Source organism: Protomyctophum parallelum (genome assembly GCF_964188405.1).
Source record: "Protomyctophum parallelum genome assembly, chromosome: 11".
Lineage (NCBI taxonomy): Eukaryota > Metazoa > Chordata > Actinopteri > Myctophiformes > Myctophidae > Protomyctophum > Protomyctophum parallelum.
Genome location: NC_139707.1, coordinates 46,317,310 through 46,335,832, shown reverse-complemented (window position 1 = coordinate 46,335,832; position 18,523 = coordinate 46,317,310). Strand labels below are relative to the sequence as shown.

The 18,523-nt window shown below is 45.0% G+C and overlaps 1 protein-coding gene across 2 annotated transcripts in view; it reads left to right on the top strand.

Annotated features, from left to right (window-relative positions):
- ift88 (intraflagellar transport 88 homolog) overlaps positions 1–18,523 on the top strand; it is a 43,514-nt gene that overhangs the window by 5,770 nt on the left and 19,221 nt on the right. For both annotated transcript variants that reach the window (XM_083776589.1, XM_083776590.1), the window contains 13 exons: positions 461–563; positions 1,882–2,228; positions 4,406–4,476; positions 5,245–5,331; positions 6,564–6,663; positions 7,205–7,291; positions 9,008–9,194; positions 10,703–10,811; positions 11,958–12,108; positions 13,035–13,150; positions 13,648–13,700; positions 14,787–14,852; positions 15,974–16,080. In XM_083776589.1, the coding sequence (XP_083632715.1) occupies positions 461–563; positions 1,882–2,228; positions 4,406–4,476; positions 5,245–5,331; positions 6,564–6,663; positions 7,205–7,291; positions 9,008–9,194; positions 10,703–10,811; positions 11,958–12,108; positions 13,035–13,150; positions 13,648–13,700; positions 14,787–14,852; positions 15,974–16,080 (1,584 nt within the window). The remainder of the gene's footprint in view (positions 1–460; positions 564–1,881; positions 2,229–4,405; positions 4,477–5,244; positions 5,332–6,563; positions 6,664–7,204; positions 7,292–9,007; positions 9,195–10,702; positions 10,812–11,957; positions 12,109–13,034; positions 13,151–13,647; positions 13,701–14,786; positions 14,853–15,973; positions 16,081–18,523) is intronic.

Below are 18,523 nucleotides of genomic sequence, written 5' to 3'. Positions count from 1 at the left end.
GATATGAGGGTAGATTGTGTCTGGGATTTGGGATATCGTAATTTTGTGGTATGGCACAAGTGTTTTCTACTTCTCTATACTTTCAAAAATATTCAAAAAATAGCAGTCCACAACATATTGCTTATAGCATATAGCTCATAGCACGGCACTGAGAGCTTGTATGCCTGCTATTTTTGATAAATCGTGAAAATGTAGTGCAAGTCTTTAATATTTATTCTTTCAGAGACAATCATTGCTTCTGGGGGGGTCCTTGGAACAACATATTTTCAGATGGGGTTCGGTGGGCCAATTACAGATAATTCTTGGGGTCCTTGACATGAAAATGTTTGAGAACGACTGAAATAGAAACATGGGTTTTTTGAGAAAACTGGTCAGGATTTAGAAGACATTCGTAGAATCGTCCTCAGGTCGAAATGGTTTTAAGTAAAGATTGTGACGGGCCTTTTGTCTTCTAATGCAGGTTCTGTTCAATCTAGCTAACCAGTACGCTAATAACGACATGTGCCCAGAGGCTCTGAACACCTACCAGGTCATCGTGAAGAACAAGATGTTCAGTAACGCGGGTGAGTACCGTGCGTACGCGGCCCGATGCATGCTTCGTCGCACGCCGGAAATAGTCTACCACGCTGAGAACATGGGCGATGGGTCCTGAGTTTTGCTAGGTCTGCTATTTCCTGAGTGTGGCGCTGCATACATTGGGCATACCACTGATGATGGGAAGCTGGGCTCACACTGCAGACGTTTTTAAATCCACGAATGATTTTGGAAATCGGATCGCTTCACGCTCTTCTCTGTAAATCTCAAACATGCACACACTAGGGCAGGGGGCGCCCACACATTTCTGACGTGAGAGCTACTTTCAAAATGACAACAAGATCTACCCGCCGGGAAAAACATTATACCATTGCTGAAAATAGTTTAAATATGTAATGTACCTGAGGGGGGCTTTGGAATATAGAGCTGTCGTTACATATACAGTAGGCTATAAGACAAATGCACTTGGAATGGGAAATGGAGGGGGAAGAAATGGAATAAGTAGGGTTTTTTTTTTTTTTTTTTTTGTAATGCTACCAATGTTTTTGTGCACAGTAACACTCTTTAATACTGTCCAATACATACTTGGATGGGGAATTATGACAGGCAGTTGCTGCTGTCAAAATATGACCCCCCCAGTCAAAAAACTAGTTGCTTAATGCCCTAGTGACTAGGGCATTAAGCAACTAGTCGACTATTCAACTAGTCGACTAGTAAATCCACTAAATCCAAACGACCTTGTTTGTACTAGTTGACAAGTTTTTTTTGTAGGCCTCAAGATCAGGTAAATTATAGTTATAGTGGCCCAGGCCGTAGCGTAACGGTCTGGGCACCGGACTGGTGATCCAGTCGCGGTGTGCCGCGGGTTCGACTCCCGAACCCGACACGGCCTTTACCGCATGTCATCCCCCCATCTCTCTCCCGTTTCCTGTCAGCCTACTATCTGTCCCTTAAAAAAATCAATAAAAGGCGTAAGCCGCAAAAAAAATATCTTAAAAAAAAAAAAAAAATTATAGTTATAGTCACCAATGTACAGAGTTTTTAAATGTACAAATATTTATTAAAAAGAAAAACTACTCGACTAGTAAAATAGTCAAAATGACTAGAAGTGAAAGCCATAGCACACACTAGCACATTTCATAATTGCCACTAGCAGCCCTAAAACATAATCCCATAGAAATATAACACCTGCTGTCACTATCCTTTTCTCTCTGTCGTTCTGCCCTAAAACATAACCCCATAGAAATAAAACACCTGCTGTCACTATCCCTTCTCTCTGTCATTCTGCCCTAAAACATAACCCAATAGAAATAAAACACCTGCTGTCACTATCCCTTCTCTCTCCAGGGCGCCTCAAGGTCAACATGGCCAACATCTACTTCAAGCAGAAGAACTACCTGAAGGCCATCAAGTTCTACCGCATGGCGCTGGACCAGATCCCCAACACGCACAAGGAGATGAGGATCCGGATCATGCAGAACATCGGCGTGGTCTTCGTGCGCATGGGCCAGTACTCGGACGCCATCACCTCCTTCGAGCACATCATGAGCGAGAGCCCCAACATCAAGACGGGCTTCAACCTCATCCTCTGCTACTACGCCATCGGAGACCGCGACAAGATGAAGAAGGCCTTCCAGAAGCTCATCTGTGTGCCGCTGGGCGTCGACGAGGACGACAAGTACATCTCCACCAACGTGAGTTTATACGTTCAGAAAGTAATTACTGCTACGACCTCAGTACTGAAGATGACAAGTACATCTCCACCAACGTGAGTTTATACGTTCAGAAAGTCATCGTTGCTACGACCTCAGAACTGAAGATGGGGCGAGGCACAACATGCAGCACAGGATAGGACCAGATGGAAGCAGAAGCAGAACAGCCTTATGTTCCACCAGGAACAAAGAGGATTAAGTAATCATTGCTTTAAAGTGTTTGTTCAGTAACGAGGAACGTTTGGTTACGTTTTAAGCAGCATACCCTACCTGTGCCAAGATGTAAAGTTGCGTTATTTAACACAATCCATGCCACCATGCCTCTGTTACAACAGAAAGGCTGTGCCGGTGCCAGAGATGAGGGACAAATGAAAGAATAAATAACCGTGGGCACATCCATGTGCATGTCAGATATATATATATATAAAATATTTAAAAAAATTAATAAACAGAAAATACATTTTCAGGTGGATTGCCATGAGAGTAAACATCTGTCAGCTTCCATTGTACAGTGTTTCCGGTCTGCTCACTTCTTTGACTGTCACCACTTCTAATATTGTTCATCCTGTGTCCTGTATGAGTTCTCTCTCCTTATTGGATAACATCGGTATCCCAAGCTGAAAATGTGTTTTTCTGTTTACTAAAGTGCTGGAGAGACAGGGAGCCTGTTACTGAACAAACACTGTTAGCAATGATTGCTGGCAGAATATAGAGCGAAGGATTACCTACCTGGGATTCAGCGCCAGGTTCCCTGGCCTGCACAAGCACCTACAACAGGGGTGGGAAACTTTAAAGTTGGAGAAGGCCACCATATTTCCACACTCACTCCAGAGGGCCACATTGCATATACTGTCATAGCAAAAAATAGCAGATCTATAAGCTCAAAACGTGTCGCAGTGCGACGCGTTTTGAGCTTGTAGATCTGCTATTTAATTTCAAATGCATTTAGTACTTTTTTTTACTTAAATGCAAACTAATGCTACTAATAGACTGAAGTAATTAAAATGGGTTTGCATGTTTGGAATTGTAACAGCTGAAATCAATAATATATCAGCATTCTAATATTAACCTGAGGGCTGCATTAAGTGAAGGTGAGGGCCGCATGTGGCCCCCGGGCTGTATGACCTACAATGTCTACTGTTGAGAAATAAGGAAGAGCTTGTTTGAGCAGAGGATACGTTGTGGTTTGACTTTGATGCAACACCTCTTTTCAACCAGTAGGTGTCACCACAGGATATATAATTATCCATAGCAGGGAGTTCAACTCCAACAAATGCAGTTGTGTTAGTTGTATTGTATCAACATACTGTGCCATACAAAATGTTTTTTCTTTTTTTTTAGATTTGTATTTGGCTTTTCTGCCTTTATTGATAGATACAAGTGAAGAATGATAGGAAAGAGGGGGAGAGAGAGAGAGAGAGAGAGAGAGAGACGGGGGGAGGTGAACACACAGCAAAAGGTCGTCATGAACGGGACTCGAAGTCGAACACGCAACGCGCTGTCAGGCCAGAGCCTATATGTGGCATGATGCGCCTGGACCGCTAGGCCAACGGGCGCCACGAAATACAAATATGTATTTAGAAAACATGTTATGGAACGCAGATTTAAAGGGAAAAAATTGAAAAAAGGAGCTCTTCTAAAATGCTCATCCAAAACACACTCTCGCTGAACAGTTAAAAACACCAGCCGTGCGCGCCTAAATCACAGAATAGACACTCCGCTGTCATTGAAAACCAGCCCCAAATCTCGTCAGCACTCAACCCAACATTATCGTCACAATATCGCTATCAAGGTATTTGGTTGAAACATTAGTGAAACTCCTCGACTCCTTCAAAACCGCTCTTAAAGGGCACCTACGGACGGCTGCAATTCGAAACTGGCCCCCGTAAAATCGGAATCCCCCTCACTGTATACTGTATGTTTCTTTTCCCTTTTTACCTCATTTATGATGAATTCCTGTTCTGTTCTTTGGCTATATAGAAGTGTCTATTTGTACGTCTCTAAATGTTTTGATGAATTGAACAAGGTGGACCCTCTTGTAAACAAGATGTTAAACAAACTGTTAATACATATTTCAATCAATCAATCAATCAATCACTGTCGAAGCGGCTGGTTGACTCAACATGCTTTTCTCTCTTTGTGTGTTCGTCTCTTTTCAGGACGACACCCGAGCAAACATGGTGATCGAGGCTATTAAGAATGACAAGCTTCATCAGATGGAGAGAGAGCGGTGAGCAAAATACAATATTATATACATTAATATAATATATACATTAATATACAATAATACGGAATTCAAAGGAAAGTATACGCACATCTCTAAAAAGCGTTCAGGTGCTGAACAAAGAGTGCGTACAGGAGAATGAGAAAAATAGAAAAATGTCCGCACACTATTGTGTAGCTCCCACAGGAATTATTTTTTAATCTTTCGACCCCTTATGGGTCTTCGTCAGGTATGGACGAAGACCCATAAGGGGTCGAAACGTTGTCATCAGTGTGCGGGACATTTTCTCCTTCTCCTCAAAACCCAATGCTACTGTACCTGCCATCAGTTGAAACCCCGGCACCCAGATTGAACACAAACACATTACAGTAGTACAAGTTCATATGTGCATGGGTGACCGGGCCTTCTGCTCGGTCGCCCCCGAACTGTGGAGCGTTCTCCCCGCCCACCTGAGAGCCCCACAGTCGGTCGACACTTTTAAGAGAGGACTAAAAACTTTCCTTTTTACCAAAGCATTTTTATAGCCTTGCCCTTGTGTTTTAAATGTTCCTGTTCTTTTAGATGTTTTTAATGGTGTGTTGTTTCTTCTGCTTTTATTCATTTGCTGTAGCACTTTGAGATTCTGACGAATATAAAGTGCGTTATAAATAAAATCCATTATTATTGTTATGTATTTTGGAAAACAACACATAAATGCAATGTTTGGCGTAACTAAGAGATTAGCTGATATACCAGCTTTCCTCATCCCACCCTTCTGTGTTGTTTGACTCCCAGGACAGCCCTGGCCGAGAAGTACATCATGACCTCTGCCAAGCTCATCGCCCCCGCCATAGAGAGCTCCTTTGCGGCTGGATTCGACTGGTTTGTGTTTTCTTTTATTTATATGACTAGCCCATTCTGACCTGAGATCAGATTCATACGAGGTTTCCGCCGGACACACACTGGTCTGATGAACCCATTCTGACCTGAGATCAGATTCTAAAAATGTCAGTCGCTCTTCGATGTTTCAAAAATAGCAGATCTACAAGCTCATATCGCGCCACTCATAACATGACGCCGACACCAAAATGGGTGCCCGGTCAGAATGGGCTAGGGATGAAATTAATCATCAATCATTTTTGTAAAAAAAATAAGAAGATTATTCCATCGATTTACTTTTCTGATTAATCAAATAATCGTTAAGCACAGTTTTGTGATTTGTTCGATATCAATTGACGTGAAAAATGGCGGATTTTGTCGCTGTCGGGAGGAAACCAGTTATTCAGCTAACTCTAACACTCTTTACATCTGTGTGTTGGTTAGAAACATTTGGAACCGATGAGAAGTATTAACCCATTTAGGCCTGACATCGAAATTTAAAAAATGTATTTTTTAAAATGTATTTTTTCTGAAAAACCTCATGTTTCTATATCAGTCGTTATAATTGTCCTTGACAATATTTCATGTCAAGGACCCCAAAAATTATATATGTAATATGCCGCCGACCCCCCCCCATCTGAAAATATGTTGTTCCAGGGACCTCTCCAGAAGCAAAGATTTGAGTTAAAAACTGAAACACTGAACACACTATTTTTCAATAGCTAAATTATAACAATGTTTAGAACACCAAAAGGGGTTCCCGCCCAAAATGGGTTAAAAAGTGCTTTGGACAAAACCTCTTAACTCCATTGGACCCTCAAACTGTCTGCTAAAGCAGGTAACTCCACCTCTCCTCCCCCTCTCATGCAAGTAATTGACAATATATAAAGTCACAATACCAACTTTGAGGAGGCAGTATTGCTTTGTTTTAAAAATATAAGATTTTCTTCATTTCCTGAAAATTTATATTTTTAATTTTCTGAAAATTATGAGTTGGTTGTGGTTTCTTCCAGACAGAAATTTAATAATTTACAATTTATCAATTGCCAATTTTTTTTTAGACACGCTATATCCGCTTCTTGAAAATGATACTGCATTTTCAGGTTGGGATACAAACTTTATCCAATCAGGAGAGTAGAGCTCAAAGATAATCGATCAGCTCCAATATTGTCTGCAATTTGCACTTCGCTGTACTTTATGAGGACGGTAATGAATGTAAATGTATTTTTTTTTAGGTGTGTGGACATGGTGAAGAGCTCTCACTACGTAGAGTTGGCCAATGACCTGGAGATCAACAAAGCTATCACCTACCTGAGACAGAGGGACTTCAACCAGGTCAGTTAAGTCAGCCCACGGACCCCCATAACTCTGCAGTGGAACCAAAAGCAAAGTGCTTCTCCATTATTTGATTGAAAATAAAAAATAATCGTGGAAAGAATAATCACAGCCCTGGTTCCTTGTATGACAGTTTGCTGCATTGCTGTTGCTAGCATGTCTGCTGTGCATCTTACTGACTGTCTGTAAGCTCTATACTCACTCCCTACATTATGTCTTGTTTTGCCTTGTCCCCCCCCCCCCCCCCACACACACACACACACACGCACACCTGCATTTCCATCTGCATGGCTAAAGGTTGAGGTACGTGTGCTTGTTTCATTGTTTTGTGAGTGTCTTGTATTGTTTGTATTGTTTGTGTTGCACGGTTTTGGGTCGAGTGTCAACGTGCTGTGTGTTGCTCTAATATCTCTGTGTTCTCTCTCTACTGTACTCTCTACTGTACAGGCTGTTGATACACTATAATATATCTGTGTTCTCTCTCTACTGTACAGGCTGTTGATACACTATAATATCTCTGTGTTCTCTCTCTACTGTACAGGCTGTTGATACACTGAAGACATTTGAAAAGAAAGACAGCCGAGTGAAGAGCGCCGCCGCCACCAACCTCGCCTTCCTCTATTTCCTGGTATGCTCCCGCCCAGTTTGTTCGTTATTTATTTTTATTTTATTTCTTTAATTTTTATCTCACGATTTTGTAACCCGTATTTCACCCTTGTGTCAATTATCTAATGTGATCCTGGGCTCTACATACCCTCCGCCAACCTAGTCCCCATATATGGGGGACATGGGGAGAGCAACGGACTTGAACTCATGCTTCCTTCATGCCTGAGTGTCCAAGTTGCTCCTTTACACCTGACAGGGGGGAGTTTCCCTGGTTGGACGTAGCGCGTGGAAGGAACACGTTATTCCAACCAGTTCCTTTCCCCTCCATCAGGCGCCCCGGCTGGCCAGGGGGAGGCAGTTTAGAGACCAGGATTACTGCATGTGATTTTTGTGAGGGTACCTACCCTAGGGGACCCGGGGAGTTCGTTAATTTTAACCACGTCGACTTGGTGTCCCAATTTTGGGCATGCATGTCGATCATGCTTGTCGACCAATACATGTAGTTGGGGACCCCCTAGATTCGATCCACCTCCCCAGACCCCAATTTAAGAAACACTTTTTCCATCCTGGTCTCTATACTGCCTCTCCCTGGCCAGCCTGATGGAGGGGAAAGGAACTGGTTGGAATAACGTGTCCCTTCCACGCGCTACGTCCAACCAGGGAAACTCCCACCTGTCAGGTGAAATGAAGTGGTTTCTTTGGACTCCTCATGCATAGAAGGAAGAATGAGGTCAGTCCGTTGCTCAGCCTAGGTTGTCAGAGGAAGTGTAGCACCCAGGATTAAACAATTGACACTGGGTGAAAAAAATGGGTTGCAAAATCATGGGATAAACATTTATAGAAAACTACAAAAAAACCACACTACAAAAAACCACTAGAACCACTATTTTACCATAATTTTATCAAATAATTTTATTTGTAAGATTTTAACCCATTTTGGGCGGGAACCCCTTTTGGTGTTTGAAGCATTATGTTACGCTTTAGCTATTGAAAAATAGCAGATCTACAAGCTCATAGCGCTGCACCGAGTGCCGTGCTACGAGCTTGTAGGTCTGCTATTTTTGAAAAATCGTAAAAATGTGGCACAAATCTTTGCATACCGGTATATATTCTTTCAGAGTGAACGTTTTAACTAAAATCTTTGCTTCTGGGAGGAGGTCCCTGGAACAACATATTTTCAGATGGGGGTCAGTGGCCAAATACATATTTTTTTGGGGGTCCTTGACATGAAAATGTTTGAGAACCTCTGACATAGATACATTCCCTCCCCCTATCTCCCTCCAACCCCCTCCCTCCCTACCCCCGACCCCCTCCCGACCTAAACAATTAGTCAAAAATAGAACTACAAAACGCGTGTTGGAGATTAAACAACAAATAACAGCCAGAACCAGCAACTGCATTTATTTAATGACATGTGAAAAATGTGGTTTACAATATGTCGGAGAAACGGGTAAAACAATAGCTACAAGGCTGGGACAACACAGATACAATATTAACAATGCAAAAAAGACAACCACAAGGTTGGTTCAACATTTCATGGCTCACGGCATTGAAGCCCTAAAAGGTGCTGGACTTCAACACAATCCCAACTGGACAGTATAGGACAAAGACGTTTTAATGAAAAACAGTGGATTAAGAACCTCAACACGGATTTTCCTGGAAGCTTAAACATGCCTAAAATCAGATCTTGAATACAACAAAACTTAAACTTAAACCCCCCCCCCCCCCCCCCTTACAGGAGAAAGACTACGAGCAAGCGGAGCGCTACGCTGACCTAGCCATGAGCGCGGACCGCTACAACCCGGTGGCGCTCATCAACAAAGGCAACACGGTGTTCGTCAAGCAGGAGTACGACAAGGCTGCCGAGTTCTACAAGGAGGCGCTGAGGAACGACTCCTCGTGCACCGAGGCCCTGTACAACTTAGGTCAGTGACTCCTCCTGCACACAGAGGCCCTGTACAACTTAGGTCAGTGACTCCTCCTGCACACAGAGGCCCTGTACAATTTTGGTCAGTGACTCCTCCTGCACACAGAGGCCCTGTACAACTTAGGTCAGTGACTCTTCCTCCTGCACACAGAGGCCCTGTACAACTTAGGTCAGTGACTCCTCCTGCACACAGAGGCCCTGTACAATTTTGGTCAGTAACTCCTCCTGCACACAGAGGCCCTGTACAACTTAGGTCAGTGACTCCTCCTCCTGCACACAGAGGCCCTGTACAACTTAGGTCAGTGACTCCTCCTCCTGCACACAGAGGCCCTGTACAACTTAGGTCAGTGACTCCTCCTCCTGCACACAGAGGCCCTGTACAATTTAGGTCAGTGACTCCTCCTGCACACAGAGGCCCTGTACAACTTAGGTCAGTGACTCCTCCTCCTGCACACAGAGGCCCTGTACAACTTAGGTCAGTGACTCCTCCTCCTGCACACAGAGGCCCTGTACAACTTAGGTCAGTGACTCCTCCTCCTGCACACAGAGGCCCTGTACAACTTAGGTCAGTGACTCCTCCTCCTGCACACAGAGGCCCTGTACAACTTAGGTCAGTGACTCCTCCTGTACACAGAGGCCCTGTACAACTTAGGTCAGTGACTCCTCCTGCACACAGAGGCCCTGTACAACTTAGGTCAGTGACTCCTCCTCCTGCACACAGAGGCCCTGTACAACTTAGGTCAGTGACTCCTCCTGCACACAGAGGCCCTGTACAACTTAGGTCAGTGACTCCTCCTCCTGCACACAGAGGCCCTGTACAACTTAGGTCAGTGACTCCTCCTGCACACAGAGGCCCTGTACAACTTAGGTCAGTGACTCTTCCTGCACACAGAGGCCCTGTACAACTTAGGTCAGTGACTCCTCCTGCACACAGAGGCCCTGTACAACTTAGGTCAGTGACTCCTCCTCCTGCACACAGAGGCCCTGTACAACTTAGGTCAGTGACTCCTCCTCCTGCACACAGAGGCCCTGTACAACTTAGGTCAGTGACTCCTCCTCCTGCACACAGAGGCCCTGTACAACTTAGGTCAGTGACTCCTCCTCCTGCACACAGAGGCCCTGTACAACTTAGGTCAGTGACTCCTCCTGCACACAGAGGCCCTGTACAACTTAGGTCAGTGACTCCTCCTGCACACAGAGGCCCTGTACAACTTAGGTCAGTAGTTTGTGTCTGAGACAAGTTAATAATAATAAACCTTTATTTGTATAGCACCTTTCATGGCATGGAATGCAGCTCAAAGTGCTTTACAGAGCAATGGAGAAAAGAAAGAAAAGAAAAGCAAGGCATAAAACATTAAAAACATGAGCAGTAATGCAATACAGTGAGGACATGACATGAATAACAAAAAAAACGTAAAAGATCAATTAAAAGCAAGAGTGTAGAAAACACTGTCCACACACAGACAGTTGATTGACAGATTGTTTGTCCCGCCCCCTCTCCCCCAGGCCTGACCTATAAGAAGCTGAGTCGTCTGGAAGAGGCTCTGAGCTGCTTCCTGAAGCTCCACGCCATCCTCAGGAACAGCGCACAGGTCATGTTTCAGCTGGCACACCTGTATCCTACTGATGGTGCGTGTGTGTGTGTGTGTGTGTGTGTGTGTGTGTGTGTGTGTGCGACGTGTGTGCTGACTACTTGACTACTTGGATTTATATAGTCTTTTTCGGTTCCTCATATGTCCAATAAATACTGTTACTTTTCAGGATTAAAATTCGAAAATAGCTAAAGTAGTTAAAGCTCAAAGCGAGTTGCTTCGATCTGCTACTTTAATTCATAAAATAAATAATAGAATACTGGATCTCTTGTCCACTAGTCCCTTCCTAACATTTTATTCTAGTTTTTATTTGTTGACGAAATTGTCAGTATATTTAGTCTCAGCTTTAGTCACCGTAGCTTCGTTTTAATTTAGTTTCCATTTAGTTTTCCTCAGTGAAAAAAAGGTAGTCAACGAACATTTTTCCTCTTAGTTTTAGTCGACGAAAACAACACTGCATTTACAATTTACAATTGTAAACAATTTACAATTTAGGCATTTAGCAGACGCTCTTAATCCAGAGCGACTTACATTAAGCAAGAACAAAAAAAGCATGGGCATAGATCACATAAAAACATTTATCAAGAAACATGCGTAAGCTAAGAAAGTAACAGTGGAATATCTATATAATGAAGCTATACATATAAACTATACATATATACTACTATGCTATACATATGTACTATGACGTGCTATGACTACATACAATGCAATTATAGTGCTGTCTACATAACATGCTATAAGTCTGTATCAAATGCTATCCAAGTCTACAGAAATGCTATCTAAGGGGGTGGGGTAAGTGCTATGGGCCATGATGGAGTCTGAAAAGGTGGGTTTTCAGACTACGGCGGAAGATTGGGAGTGATGCTGCAGTTCTGACTGCAGTGGGAAGTGCATTCCACAGTTTTGGAGCCAGAAGGGAGAAGAGTTTGGGACGTGTGGAGCGTTGTCCCGGCGTTTTTTAGTGAGGGTACTTCCAGCTTCCCTGAGTGCGCGCGAGGGTTTGTAGGGTTCGATCATACTTGCAAGATATGGGGGGGCATTCCACCGTGTGGGAGCAGCTAGCTATACGGCCGATGCCCGGTCGCCCTTATTATAGTTACTCGTCTATGACTGGTATACGCACGGCGCCCGTTGTTGTTGTCCTTGACCGCCGCGGTGTGTTCCAGCTATGAGCTGATGGAGGACCCGCAGCAGGCCATGGAGTGGCTGATGCAGCTCATCAGCGTCACCCCCACGGACCCCCACGTCCTCGCCAAGCTGGCAGAGCTGTACGACGGAGAGGGGGACAAGTCCCAGGCCTTCCAGTACTACTATGAGGTAAGAGAGGGGGACAAGTCCCAGGCCTTCCAGTACTACTATGAGGTAAGAGAGGGGGACAAGTCCCAGGCCTTCCAGTACTACTATGAGGTAGCGTATACATTTCAGTGGCGTTTCCAGGAATTACATTTTTTGGGCAGGCAAGATGTGTTAACCCATTCTGACCTGAGATCAGATTCATACGAGGTTTCCACTGGGACACACACTGGTCTGACGAACCCATTCTGACCCGAGATCAGATTCCAAAAATGTCAGTCGTTCTTCGATTTTTCAAAAATAGCAGACCTACAAGCTCGTATCGCGCCACTCGGTGGCGCGATATGAGCTTGTAGATCTGCTATTTTTAAATAGCTAAAGCACGACATGATGCTGACACCAAAATGGGTGCCCGTTCAGAATGGGTTAATTGTCGTCTCCCCCGCCGCGCACAATCGTAGCACTAAAGGTTTTCAAAGAGAGAGGAGGGGAGTTGCACCACTCGGTTCACACGGGTGTGATTTTTTTTGTCATTGTATGGACATTTTGGCCTGCAGGCAGAAAATGGATTTGGACAGGCGGACGGCGGGACGCCTGTCCTCGCCTTATTGTAGATACGCGCCACTGATACATTTGACAGGAAATGAGGGGGAGACAAATAGGTAGCACATTGAAACTTAGAAAGTACTCGCTTTTTGTTATTGACAGACACCAACAAACAAAGTTTGTTTATTGGTGTGCGCCAACGGAAGTTTGTTTATTGTTGTGTGCCAATAAAGAAAGTTTGAAATGTGAGTTCTTTGACATTTTGGATGTGGATTATTTTTTTTTATTCCCACTTTTGGTAATTCAACTGTTGTTTGATAGGAAACCTCTCGCATGGACGATACTCTCTTATGCTCTGAACAATGCAAAACTGTGTGTGTCTGTGTCTGTGTCTGTGTCTCCAGTCTTTCAGATATTTCCCCTCCAACATTGATGTGATAGAATGGCTGGGAGCGTATTACATTGACACCCAGTTCTGTGAGAAGGCCATTCAGTACTTTGAGAGAGCCACGCTCATCCAGTAAGTACCAACCTGGCAACCACAGGGTCAACGTGGGGCCTGTGGACTCCCAGGGGGTCCTTGAGGCTGTCCCAGTGGGTCCCCAGCTTAATTATTCAATATAGCATGAAAAATCTGTTTGTCCACTTTAGCCCTAAAAAGTCACTCCATCTGCTATTTTTGACGTTTATAGAGGGACAGCAATGTGCCCTTTTGAAAAGAAAAGGAAAATAAATTCTTCCATGTGGACCATGGTGACATTGATCAATTATTGATTAAAACAAAGCTTCTAATATATTATTTATGCCTCAAAATCTATAAATCTCACACTATTAATTAAGGCAACCGGCCGGTTCCACGCGCTGCACAAGGTGCCCTTTTTTCACTTGAGCACCTGCCCCTCTAAATGTCTGTGCACGCCAACCGCTGCGTGTGTTTGGCTCAGTGTGTTTGTTGTGTGTTTGTTGGCTTTGTGCTGTTTGACCTATAACATATTCTCACTTTCTTCACTGTTTCAGACCAAACCAAGTGAAGTGGCAACTAATGGTGGCCAGCTGTTACAGGAGAAGTGGTAATTATGAGTACATTCTTTTACTAATAATCACCCTGGCCTTCCTAATTACATTTTAAGTGCTATTTTCTATTGTCGTCGCTCATCGACAGAAACAGACTCACTTGCTGTAGCTGGTTTCATGTAGAGTGAATTAGCAGCAATGGGGGAAAAGTAACGTAAAGTATTTTTGCTTAAGTACTTTACTTAAAGGACACCTTTAGTTTTTTTCAACCAAGGTTCATGTTTTAGGTTGTTATTAGAGAAAGTAAAAGATGAGTGTTCATTTGCTTCTTTCTTTCGTTTTAGGGATTTTAGCTCTTTTTGACAGGGGGGCGGGGGCATTCGAGCATGGGGCTAAATATGTATTTATTTTACAAAATATTATGGCGATTTCTTTTTTTTATTCTTTACTTATAGTCCTACTAGACCCCAAGAAATTACATTTGGCCACAAAAGATCACGAGATCTACTGAATGTGTCAAACTGGCATATTCAGCCTACGACACACAGTGTGGCTTCCCCCCAGTAGGCCTCCTTCACATTCAGTAGATCCTGTATTTAGCTAGCCTGATTATCAGACTGTAGCTTTCTTGAAGCTTCAAGAAAGCTACAGTCTGATAATCAGGTCATAATCATAATCAGCTGATGCATCTCTCAATTATCTATCAAGAGATGCAGTCCACTCAGAGAGTGGGCGGGATCTTTGGGCTGGATCCAGGCTAGTATTTATTTAGCCCCATGCTCGAATGCCCCCGCCCCCCCCTGTCAAAAAGAGCTAAAATCCACCACTGATTAGCAGCACGTTGAACGAGCTACACCATGCCCCCACCCCACCCACCCCCAGAAACGTGATGTGTTGTCCTCTTACCCCCCCCCCCCCCCCCTTTATGCATCCCCCCCCTATCCCCCCACCTCTTCTTTGTTTTCTCCTTCTTCTGCTTTCTTTTTCTTTGATGTTGCAAGAAAGATGTATTTGGCGCTGCTCTGCGGCGACATGGACATAAGGGCCTTTTGTCTAAGACAAATGTCTTCCTCGGGAGACAAATAATAAAGAACCTTGAACCTTGTACCCTGAACGTGGTTTTTCCTGTTTCCTGTTCACAGGGAACTACCAGAAGTCCTTGGAGACGTACCGAGACATCCACTGCAAGTTCCCGGAAAATGTGGAATGTAATTATTAATCTATTAAACCCATTTTGACCTGAGATCAGATTCTAAAAATGTCTGTTTTGAAAATGACAGTTTTCTGAAAAAGCTATGTTTCTATGTCAGTCGTTCTTCGATTTTTCAAAAATAGCAGACCTACAAGCTCATAGCGCGCCACCGAGTGGCGCGCTATGAGCTTGTAGATCTGCTATTTTTCAATAGCTAAAGCATAACATAATGCTAACACCAAAAGGGGTTCCTGCCCAGAATGGATTAAATAAGGAAAAGAGGTTTTCATGCAATGGGTTTTCTCAGTGGAGCGCTAGACCCAAAATCCAGTATACATTATCAAAAGTAGGAATTTAAAAACAAATCGCACATCCGAAATAATAGAGGACAAAGTATTTGTTTTATTGACAGACACCAATAAAGAATTAATTGGTGTGTGCCAACGAAAGTTTGTTTATTGTTGAGCCAATATAAAAGTTTGGTGGACCGTGCACCACGTTTGTTTTAAATTCCTACTTTTGGTAATTCATCATTTTTTATTTTTTACTCTCGCATGGACGGTACTCTTAAAGGACCACTTCACCACTTTCCAACCTATCTTCATATAATAGGTCCTCACTAATAATCATGATTAAATGGCACGATTTTTTTCTACTCAGTCTGTGTCTCAGTTTAGAAATCATTAGGCAGATTATTTTTTTAAACAAGATGTTTATTTTACAAAAATGTTTAGATTTTCATTACCGTGAGAACGATGGCTTCCATTTTCGCATTGCAACTTTTCAGGACTAGAAAGCCTGCAGTTTCTATTGGCTTGTATTCCCCATCGATGATGTCACTGGAAGACGGTTTCTGAACTGCCCACAGCCCTCCTATGAGACACAGACCGAGTAGAAAAAAATTGCGCAATTTTTTCATGATTATTAGTGAGGACCTATTTTATGAATGTTACGACTCACCGAGTATAGGTTTAAAAGTGGTGAAGTGGTCCTTTAACTAATGCTCTGAACAATGCTAACTGACGGGGTGTGTGTGTGTGTGTGTGTGTGTGTGTGTGTGTGTGTGTGTGTGTGTGTGTGTGTGTGTGTGTGTGTGTGTGTGTGTGTGTGTGTGTGTATACGTGCGTGCGTGCGTAGGCTTGCGTTTCCTAGTCAGGCTGAGCACAGACATGAACCTCAAGGAGGTCCAGGAGTATTCCATCAAGCTGAAGAAAGCGGAGAAGATGAAGGAGATCAAAGAACAGGTGGGGAGAAAGATGTTGGTATCAGGCCTCCTGCCACCATGTGTTAAAGAACAGGTGGGGAGAAAGATGTTGGTATCAGGCCTCCTGCCACCATGTGTTAAAGAACAGGTGGGGAGAAAGATGTTGGCATCAGGCCTCCTGCCACCATGTGTTAAAGAACAGGTGGGGAGAAAGATGTTGTATCAGGCCTCCTGCCACCATGTGTTAAAGAACAGGTGGGGAGAAAGATGTTGGTATCAGGCCTCCTGCCACCGTGTGTTTGGCAGTGTTGTTTTCCTCGGCTAAAACCAAGACGAAGAATGTTCGTCGACTACCTGTTTTCACTGACGAAAACTAAATGAAAACTAAGCTATGATGAGTAAAACTAAGACTAAATATATCGACAATTTCATCAATAAATTTAATCGATAGTTACGTATGTAACTACGGTTCTATGAGTCCTGAATGACCGCCAGAGGCGGTGCTTTAAGCACTGAATACGTCCCTTCGCGCATGCGCAGTCGAGTATTTTATACCAACAATGTCGGTTGACCCCGTGATGACCCGGAGTCGTCTATAACTTCCGGCAGTCATCCGGGGCTCAGTCCCTACAGAATCTTCTCGCGAGAACACGAGGATTCTGAGTGACAAGAGTGCCTCTGGCGGTCATTCAGGACTCATAGAACCGTAGTTACATACGTAACTATCGTTCTATTTCGTCCCTGCTGACCGCCAGAGGCGGTGCTTTAAGCACTGAATGACTTATACCAGCCAAGTCACGAGGAATCCTGATTACAGACCTCAAAGGGTAGAACCGGAGGATTCGGGGAAGAGGGCCACGTCCACTGGGTGGGGAGTGGCAACATTCACCCTGTAGTACCTTGAGAAAGTGCCTGCCGAAGCCCATGAGGCGGTGGCACAAATGTCCTCCAAGGGCACCCCTCTCATGGCAGCCCATGATGTGGAAATGCTCCTTGTAGAGTGGCACCGTACCCCTGATGGTACGGGGAGGTTACTTGCCTCATAGGCGTGGCTGATTGTGCGCCGCCTTTGTTCACACCACTATGGCAAAAGAACAGCTGCTCTGCTCGCCTGATGCGTGCAGTAGCTTCAATGTAGGCTCTCAGGGCCCGGACTGGGCACAACAGCTCCAGTTTGTCTGTCAGCTCCCCAGGTGGGGGGTTGAATCGAGCCAGCCTGATAGGCCGGTTGAGGTGAGCCTGCGACAGCACCTTCGGGAGGAATGCTATGTTTGGCCACAGCGTGACCCCCGAGCCGTCTGCGTTCCACCTCAGACATGATTCGCTGACTGACAGAGCGTGCAGTTCACTGACGCGCTTTGCCGATGTAATGGCCAGGAGAAGGGCTGTCTTGCATGACACCCACTTCAGCTCTGCCTGTGCCAAGGGTTCGAAGGTAGGCCCGCACAGGGCGTCCAGTACCCGGTTAAGGTCCCATGAGTATGAGAATGTGTGCTATAGAGCGGAGCGCACCACTTGCCGCTCCAGCACATTGCCGTGTTCGGCCCAGTAGACTGGCATAAACTTCATAACCCTGTTGGGTCCCATCAGATTCAAGACATGTCGACACCCGTCTGTCTTGCGTCACGAGGAAGTATGTAGATCGGACTTCCCTTAGTGTGACTGAGGATATACAGCCTCTGTTGCGCCCTTGGGCAGGAGGACACATCACTCCTGGTCTGATAGTAGGGCTCTCGTCATGTTGCTGATAATGGCCATTTTGACCCGCCGGATATGGGGGGCTGGCGTCAGAAGGCACTGCACAGCCCGGAAAGTCACAGTCACAGTCAGGTCCCTGCGTGGGACGCCAGGGAACACGCTGGCCTCTAGTGTGGGCCGGCGGTGATACGCGAGCTCCGAGGGCAGTCAAGATGATTTCATCAATGTTGGAGCTCGGCCCTTTGGGAGGCGGGATGTGTCGTAGGCCTGCAAGCTGCAGCCTGGTCTTCCCCCCCTAGATGGTTCGCTCCGGCGATTCTCGCCCGGCTGAACCACCTAGTGCTCCTGGCTCCTCAGGGAGACTACGGAGAGTTGGCCTAGGCTCATCAGTCAAGCTTGACTGTGAAAACCCGACTTGGCGACGGGCTAGAGATACGATGGACATCAGCCGCCCACGCTCTGAGGACATGACGCCAATGCCTCCAGTGACACACCAAAGGTGACTGAGCCAGTATTAACGTTGCCACTATTAAGTGTGAACGGGAGGCCCCAGTGAGCAGGTTGTCTGTGCTCCTGCACTGGGGTCGAGGTCACCTAGCGTTCTGCCGCCGGGCCTCGTTGGGGAACACAATGAGGGATGCAATGACAGGCTTGGTGGCTGGCATGTAACCCAGGCCAGCCCTTATCGCCTTGTGCGTTCAAATCTATTAAGGTGTCACGTCGCAACGGGTTGTCTCAGGACACTTTTCCCAATCAGGGCAGGGCTGCCAGGATTTCACCATCGG